Source organism: Charadrius vociferus, unplaced genomic scaffold (genome assembly GCF_000708025.1).
Source record: "Charadrius vociferus isolate BGI_N301 unplaced genomic scaffold, ASM70802v2 scaffold340, whole genome shotgun sequence".
Lineage (NCBI taxonomy): Eukaryota > Metazoa > Chordata > Aves > Charadriiformes > Charadriidae > Charadrius > Charadrius vociferus.
Window position 1 is genome coordinate 1,593,483 of NW_009646631.1, and position 9,058 is coordinate 1,602,540.

At 43.3% G+C, this 9,058-nt stretch overlaps 1 protein-coding gene across 1 annotated transcript in view; it reads left to right on the plus strand.

The window, feature by feature from the left end:
* Positions 1-8,047, plus strand: part of KCNH1 (potassium voltage-gated channel, subfamily H (eag-related), member 1) — a 170,898-nt gene extending 162,851 nt beyond the window's left edge. Inside the window, exon 10 of the mRNA XM_009888373.1 lies at positions 7,199-8,047. Within this exon, the coding sequence (XP_009886675.1) occupies positions 7,199-8,047 (849 nt within the window). The remainder of the gene's footprint in view (positions 1-7,198) is intronic.
* Positions 8,048-9,058: the final 1,011 nt, after the last annotated feature.

Here is a 9,058-nt window from a genome sequence, read left to right on the forward strand (position 1 = left end):
AAGCACCAGAAAAAAATGCTGCCATGCTGCTTGCTGTTAATGCTGAGGAAGACCTGCCAAATCTTGCAGTATTTGTGCATGCTATAGAGGTGGAAAGAAGAGAAGCTTGCGGAGCTAATAATAGCAGCAGCTTTGTGGCCAGGAGCCTCATAATTGTAACTCCATGATGACAGTCTGATTCAAAACATGATGAAATCCGTATTTCTATCTATTCCTGTGGGTCTTGGATCAGTTCTTACAAACCAAAGTTGAAAAGAAATTTGGATGTTTTTGCATAAGACCAAAAGATCCTTTCCACTCAGATGCAGGGTAAGGTTTTCAATATATTCAGAATGTGTTTTAAATGAAGCATCCCCTGATGTTTCAGACTGTCTCATGCAGTGTTGGCACAGTGGTTGCATTTACAATCAGATAACAAGACCAGAATATGGTTGCTAATACGTTACTTCTGCCTTGCCCTTCTGTCGGTTACCTTCCTGGGGGTGTGCAGTATTAAAGAACTTGATTTCTTAGTTTTGTGGGCTACCAACAGTTCAGAGACAGTGAAGTCCACTCTCTCTAGTTAGAGACAGCAGACTTCTTAATTCCCCACATGTACCGTGTGGTCTTCACCATTGTACCAAAAAAATATGCCATTTTTAGTTGTTTCATTCCAACCTGGGCAAGTTCCAAAGCAATGTCATATCTACGTAGCACTACACACTAATGGCTCGTTGCTTCTGCCGCTCCCTATACGCAACTGAAGGGTGCAATGAGAGTAAACCTTTGTCTGAAATAGATGAAGAGCCCACTCAGATATTTAAGACTCAGGTCTTCAAGCCTTTATTTTCTTCTGATGTTGTTCCCTCTGGCACTTTTTCTATCACCTGCATTGGGAACGTTTCCTCTGTAGTGAGCGAGGCAGCAGTTCCAGATTTGGCCTATGTAATTATTTAGGGTTTCCTAGGGGTGCCTAAGGAGACGATAAGAACAAAACTTTCCTATGTGGCAGTTACTACAAATACATTTGCAGCTTCCAACTATTTTTAACTCCTGAGCAGTATACCAGTTTTGTCTGTTTGGTAGCCCTTAATGACTTCCTTTACCAAGTATTTGCCTGGTCTACTGAATCCATGCAGACTTTTTGCATTCAGAACATCCTTTATTAACATCTTTCACATGTCTAATACATTCAGATGAAGAACCATGAACTTGTCTTTGGTTTGTATGCAACTCCTCCTGCTGTCATTTGATGTTGTAGTTTTCATATTGGATAAGACACTGTATAATCAATCCCTGCCTACCCCTGTTCATGCCATGTCTGATTTTATACACCCCTGTCATATTCTTCACGCCCCTGCCCCTTTCTTTGTATAAAGGAAGTAGGCACTTAAATTACTGCATCTATATTCGCATCTGGTCAGATGAGATAGCACTGTTGTTGAGCATTTCAGCCTTTTATCTTGTTGTGAGGCAGTCTTCAGTTTTAATGGCCAACTTAGCATAGGTTGTCTGAAATGTCTTCATGAAACAAGCGAGTACCACTGTGCCCATTGCCCTCTTGTTACTGCTCAGGAAAACCAATGTGGAGCTCTGCTGGATAGTTCTGGAGAAACATCAGCTCAGTGCAGGTAGTGAGATGGGAAGAGCAGTGGGTAGCAGTGAGCCAGCAGAGGGGAACAGCTGGAATACTCACTGTAGTATGAGTTGTTTTACTTGACTTCTTAAAAGGAACCTTGCATTGAACTAAATAAACTACATATTCTAGCTCTGAGCAAGAGTGAGAATTTAAGGACTGAGCACCACCTATTAAAGATGCTGGAAGGTAGGAAATAATTCAAACATCTCCAAAGAGTTACAATTGGAAAGCTTAGGGTTAAATTGAAAATTATAAAGGTGTGAACTTTGCCAGTTTCATATCAGTAAAAGTATTGTCTAAATCTTTCACAGTAGTAACTGACTAGATGTAATACTTCTAGCAGAGATTTTTAAAGATAAGACCCCAGAATCAGTTTCTAAAAGTGAATTTTTAAGTGTCTGAGGGAGTAAGGAACAGAAGTGTCACTGATCTCAGACAAACTCAGTCTTGAAGCAAAAATTGCAGGAATCTTTTATCAAGATGTGATGATGGATTCTTTATTGGCATCAAAACGGATGTTTTTCTAAAAGATGCAATCTAGGTGTAACAAGATTCCCTTCAGGGAACGCTCCTTCAGAGCAATCCTATGGCCTGCCTTGTGCTGGAAGTCACATTGCACTCTGTTCTTCTGGTCTGATCATATAGAAATTATGGAATTATTATTCATTAAAAATGTCCATGTTGCATTATTTAAATGATTATTGGGTTTCAGTGCTGAGCACAAGAAAATCCAGGTACCAGTTGCTGGGCACTCCACATTTGACAACCAATATTTCAAGTATTCATTTATGTTCACCTAATTTTTTAATACCTTGGGGAGAAATCTTGACTTTAAAGACGTTGATTCTACACATACAGATTGACAATTCTTTAACAATTAAAAAGAGGCAGAGTCTTTCCCCAAAACTTATGGGAGACTGTAGCACCTTTACAACTAGTTCAGACTGAGGAAAGGGAAACGCGCTGGGTGTAACCCCATCTTTCTTCCTTGGACACAGCTCATGCACTGGCAGGAATGTGGCCACAGGGTGTGTGCTGTCATAGGTCAGGGACACAGGGGTACAGGAGTGCACCAGGACGTGTCAGTACATTTCTCTACTTCTCCGAGTGCATTGTCCAAAAATAAAACTGTTATTGAGTCATCATAACAGCATACCTCAATTAAATGTTTATACGATTGCAATAATCTGTGCCTAACAGAGCTATTTTTCAAGTTTTTGGCAAATCTAGGCTAATACCCCCATAATAGTCACATTTCTGGCAGCCTGGGAGCCTTTCCTGCGGAGCTACAAGATTCAGCACCTTTTTAATAAAAATGGAATTATGAAATGAGACTTGAGATTGGACCTGTGAAGTATGCACTTGTAGGCCTAGTGTTTAGATTTCTTGTTATTTCATCTCACTTCAGGTTCTTTGTCCATATTTTGGTCTTCACATACTGTTAAGATACTCCCACTAGTTTTTTTTCTGTGTGCTTGGGTCTTAAAGAGGGCAATGTTATGGAAAACTACATAGCTTGTAAAGTAGAGGTCCCCTGTGTTTGCGTGGATTTTGAGGGTACAAAGCACTATCCCTTCCCAGACAAAAATGAATGCTTGTAGAGACAGATAAAGAGGAACTGCTCTAAAAACTATCTTAGGATCTTTGCCATAATATTTTGGGCTTTAACTTTGATTAAGAACTATATTTGCAGCCCTGTCAAATTTCACATGAAAATTGCTGTGTAGGTCCAGACTTCTCTTCGTTATAAAAAATGAAGCCTATTTTCTTTTCCCTTGTACTCTTACTGCTTGTGGGAGCAGGTGTATATACATCAGCATAACAACCACATTTTCTGAATAACTTGGATGCTGCTGAAGCTGTTTAACCACTTAAAAATTGCTTTTTCCTCAACAATTGTAAGAAAACAGTCCATTTAAAACAGTTTTTTGTATTTTTAATACATTTTCATTTAATCTTAAAAAAGACAGAAAAAAAATGCCAAAATGCAGCTATGTAAAGTCTTTTCAATTACTGCTGAGCTTCGCATAGGTATAACAGTTTTACTTAATACATAAATATGGAGCTGTCTTGAGAAAATATTGCACTGGGGAGCTTGCAAAAAAGGAGACCAGTGACAGCTCTGCCTGGGCTTCCCATAGCCAAGTTGCTCTTTGACACGTATTTATCCAGTGTCTTAGGGGTTACTTAAAAGAAGCCAACCCAAGAGTTGGCGGCTGTGTCCCCTGGCAAATGTGCATAGCTTTGATTTGCACTGCATGAGTGCAGCTTGTCACATAAATATATACTTATAAAAGATGTCAAGCAGTATGGGAGACCTGAGGACTGCATCTCTGCGTTCACGCAGGTGATGATTGCTGCTGTGGTGTACTTGCCTTGTAGCTAGTGTAAGGCCTCCTGTGGAAAATGGAAATTAGGGGGATCATTAGCATGGCGGCAGTTACCCATGGCAAAGGCAGTATTTATGTAATCGCTCCCTCCACATATGTTCCTGTTTCTGTTGCAGTCTGATATCCTGAAGGTAGAGTGAAGGTATGTTCAGGGCCCTGAGGCCGACCACCACACAGCAAGAAAGCTGATGGCAGCTCCTCCACAGCCGAGTTTGCTTAGCATCAACAGGGCTCCTCTGGGCGGTGCAACGGAAAGCAGCAGGGGCTGTGGGGAGATAAGCACTACCAATGACTTGTTTCTCAGTGTTCAGCTTTTTGCTTTTGCTGGTAAATTTGCTTCTTGTACTCCAGTACAGAGACCACGCTACCAGCTGCATGAGATGCAGTGGCTGGTACAAGTATCGTCTGGGCTAGGCGGTTAGTAAGTTATTGCTTGAGACTCATCTGTATGGTGCCGTAGCAGGGGCAGCTTGTGTCAAATAACAGCCATGTATGTTACAAAAGCCAGTCATTAAATACTGAGAGGTACTCCAGTGCTTACCAGACAAGGTGCTGAGCGGGCTGCATGGAGCAGGGGTTGGACTAGACAAGGACTCTATGAAGGAGCCTGGCCTCTAGCGCTTTCAAGCACCTGGGTGCCTTCCTTGGTGACCCCTGTGAGCGTGACCATTGCACCACCCAGTCATACTCCCCTTCTGAGCATTTAAGGAAAGCACACAGTCCAGATCCACAGGTCACACTGAGACTGCTCAGATACAAAGACGCGCTCATGTGCAAAGTGGCATGAACCCTGTTAACTGCGTGATCATCTGGCCCAGCGCCATGCAGGACATGGATGTCCACACCAGTGCCAAACACGCAAGCTTCACAGAATTTGGGGACACAGAATTTTGCAGAGACAAATTGACCTGGTTTATAGTGGCCTTGGTTTGCTTGGGCTTTGTGCCGCCTGGGCCAGCCTCAGCCGGCTGCTGGAGTGACCTCCTGAGACCCTGCGTGGCATCGCTAGGCTCCAGTGGAGCGTGCAGGGCAGCCGCCCTAACGCTGGGCTGACACTCTTCCTTCAATTAAAGCGGGGGACTGCCAGTGTGTGGGAAGCCATTAGCCTGGAGCATTGTATTGATTCTCCCTTCCCAGTGAGTAAGTGCTATGCTTTCACTTGGAAGTGTTATGCTGCTTTGTCTGCTTTCTACTGAGCTCACTGCAGGCTGAGTTTCCTGGGGAAAAAAAAAATACTGTGAAGTACCCTGTTTTCTTATTCTTATCTCACATTTAGTTTCCTAATTGCAGCATCGAAATAATATATCCTTTCTGCTAATTTTATTCTTTTGTATTTGGGGAATGCTGCCAAGTCCAACAACTTCTTCCTTCCAAAGACACAGTGTTAAGATGTTTTTTCCCTGCTTCACAATGACAAAACTGTCAAGAAGCATTGGAGTCAGGAGAAACATGCATTTTGTGTGTGCCAGTGAAGCAGTGCTTATTATGTTTAGTTTAATTTGAATCTGTCTGCAACAGAGGGATGGATTTATTTACACATTTCTTAATAATTATTTGAATCTCAAAGTTATTTCTGCATTGGAGTGTAAGGGCTTTGAGTGGATTTTCCCAAAAGCAGCTAAAGAGATTAGGTATCAGCGTTCAGTAGAAGTTGGGGGCTACATCTTTTATACTCTGTATTGAAAACTTCAGCTTAGGCGACTTCCCATTTTTAAACCAGACTACTTAATGGCTCTCCTTTAATACCTCACTGGAGTTTTTTTGCTTGAAAAATGCCGCTCCCAATGTGAAACGCATGGAGTTTTCGAAGAGGATGTGTTGCCATCAAGTCCAGGGAAGAAACGTTGCCTTGCTGTGCTATGGGGTGGTGTGGGGACACTGTGAGGCTGTCAGCAGTACCGTGAGAGCCTTGGGCTGCTCCCACAGAGATTGCTTAGCCTACAGGCTCAGGAAGATATAATTAGCAGAGTAGGCTGAAAATTAATGTTTCTTTGTGTAAAAGTGCCCCCTTTTCCATTCAAATAAAGAAATAAAGCATGACATGAAGCTCTTCAAGCTGCTGTAGTAATCAAGCCACAAACAGCTTCCCCATGTCTCACAGAACCCATTCCCCACTGTCCTTGTACCCTCAACTGTGGCACTGCCTTGAGCGTTGCCTCATCCCTAAACTGCAAGTTGCTTCTAGAAGAGGGTGTTGGGGGGAAGAGAGGGCAAGAACCACCTTGCAAACTGCTGTTGGAGAGTGCAGAGTGGTCTCTGCTGTACTGAACCCATTAGTGGCCAAGCTGCGCTAAAATAACACCACATTTTTTGCATGGCATGTAGTGAGTGAGCTCTGGGCTCAGACTGATGTAAGACATGGGAATGGCTATTTGTAATAGTAGAATCATAGAATCAGAGAATGGTTTAGGTTGGAAGGGACCTTGAAGATCATCAAGTTCCAACCCCCGTGCCATGGGCAGGGACACCTCCCACTAGACCGGGTTGCTCAAAGCCCCATCCAACCTGGCCTTGGACACCTCCAGGGATGGGGCATCCACGACTTCCCTGGGCAACCTGTTCCAGTGCCTCACCACCCTCAAAGTGAAATTTCTTCCTAATATCTAATCTAAATCTACCTTCTTCCAGTTTGAAGCCATTCCCCCTCATCCTACCACTGCATGCCCTTGTAAAAATGTCCTTCCCGAGCTCTCCTGTAGGCCCCTTTAGGTACTGGAAGGCTGCAATAAGGTCTCCCCAGAGCCTTCTCTTCTCCAGGCTGAACAGCCCCAGCTCTCTCAGCCTCTCCTCATAGGAGAGGTGCTCCAGCCCTCTGAAACTTGGTGCTAAACCATAGAGTCAGGAAAACAAATATAAGAAGTCACTTTTAACACAAACTAGAACAAGTAACTTTCTGGGATCATTATATTTAGGATTGTGCTGCCTTGCTGACCTCTCAGAACTGGAGAAATCTTTTTCTTTGTTTTTTTTTTTTCTTTCTGCTGTTATAAGACAGATGGTCTATGCTCTTAAATAATGAAATAAGCCTCGTTCCACACAAGATATGACACTTGAAAATGTTGCTAAAAATGAGCAGAGGTTGTGCATTTGTCAGTTAAAATAAAATCTTTCAAATAATTATTTCTCTACAACTTTTCCCCCTTAACAAATGTGCAGTTAATCACAGAGTGAAATCTTTTCCCCCCTGTAGATTGTATTCCGGAAAATCAGTGACGTCAAACGTGAAGAAGAGGAGAGAATGAAGAGGAAGAACGAAGCGCCCCTGATCTTACCGCCGGACCACCCAGTCCGCCGGCTGTTCCAGAGGTTCCGGCAGCAGAAGGAAGCGCGGCTCGCAGCAGAGAGGGGCAGAGATCCAGATGACCTGGACGTGGAGAAGGGCAACGTTTTAGGGGAGCACTCCTCCGCCCGCTCAGTGGTCAAAGCCAGCGTTGTGACTGTACGTGAGAGTCCGGCCACCCCTGTGTCGTACCAGTCCGCTTCAACGTCTGGGGCCTCTGACCAGGCAAAGCTGCAGGCCCCGACATCAGACTACGCAGGATGTAAAGTGTCAGGGGACTACCCTCGACGAAAAGGCTGGGCCAAATTCAAAGACGCCTGTGGGAAAGGTGAAGACTGGAACAAGGTGTCTAAAGCAGAGTCCATGGAGACTTTACCAGAGAGAACTAAAGCTTCGGGAGAAGCTACCCTGAAGAAGACAGACTCTTGTGACAGTGGCATCACAAAAAGTGATTTGCGCTTGGATAACGTTGGGGAAACAAGAAGCCCGCAGGACCGCAGCCCGGTCCTCACCGAGGTCAAGCATTCTTTTTATCCCATCCCAGAACAGACTCTTCAGGCCACCATGCTAGAAGTGAAACACGAGTTGAAAGAGGACATCAAGGCTTTAAACACAAAAATGACCAATATAGAAAAACAGCTTGCTGAGATACTTAGGATATTAACCTCAAGAAGAAGCTCCCAGTCGCCACAGGAGTTGTTTGAAATATCAAGGCCCCAGTCTCCAGAATCTGAAAAAGACATGTTTGGAGCTAGCTGAGGTGTTTCTTTTTAAAAACAAACAAACAAACCAACCAACAAACAAACAGCCCCCCTAACATTTTAAATTTATTTTTTCTTGAAAACGAGTGAGGGACCAGTTCACTAAGCATGTTCCCTGTGTCTAAAAAGGTACGGTAACAGGAATTGCAACCTCATGTCAAGATGGCAGCTGACTCTGAAGCCTTTTTGACAGCAAGGGTACAGTTTCTAAAGTTTTTCTTTTCTCCATTGGTGCCCGTTCCCCCTTGTTCCCCCTCTGTCCCTCAGGATGTTGGAATAAGAATTCTGACAGCAGCAGCCACCCCCGTGAGACCCAGGTGACCTCTGAGGTTTTTGGAGCATGCCTTACGTCGTTAGCTCGGGTTTTGCCTATATGAATAAGCTCTTGCCAGGGTGCTTAGGTTTTCAGCATTTGGTGGGTTGATTTTTTTTTTTTTTTTTTGCTGCTGCTGTCACTGTCTCAGTCACCTGTACACAATGTTAAATGTCACAGTATATTTTCATATATCTGTAATAATGCAAAGAGTGGTAGCAGACATGTATTTCATTTCAATAGAATGTGTGCTACTCAGTACTGAAGTTATTTTTGAGTAGTCAAGGAACAGCTAAAAAGATGAAAAAAATTGTACTTTTCAATTGCAAACTGACATATTGCTAAAGCAATTACATTTAACAACCTCCTCACCAATAGCCACAGTATTTCAGGTCTGTTAATAAATGGGATCTTCCACATTGTCATTCACTGAGTCAAGGATACTGTTTTTCAAAAACTTAACATGTGTCTTAGATGTCTTGGAAGGTTGTTACCTTTGCTTTTAACTCCAACCACTGGAGGACAGAGGGTTGGGTGTGCAGCGTACTTGAGCACGGCCCACTGCACAGCATACTGTGAACATCAGTCACAGGTTCTGCAGATTTGCCTCCCTGTGAAAATATACTGTTGCATTTATGTCCTGGTTTTGCTATGAATCTGCTCTTTTGATTCTTGTTAAATTATTATTCAGAGGTT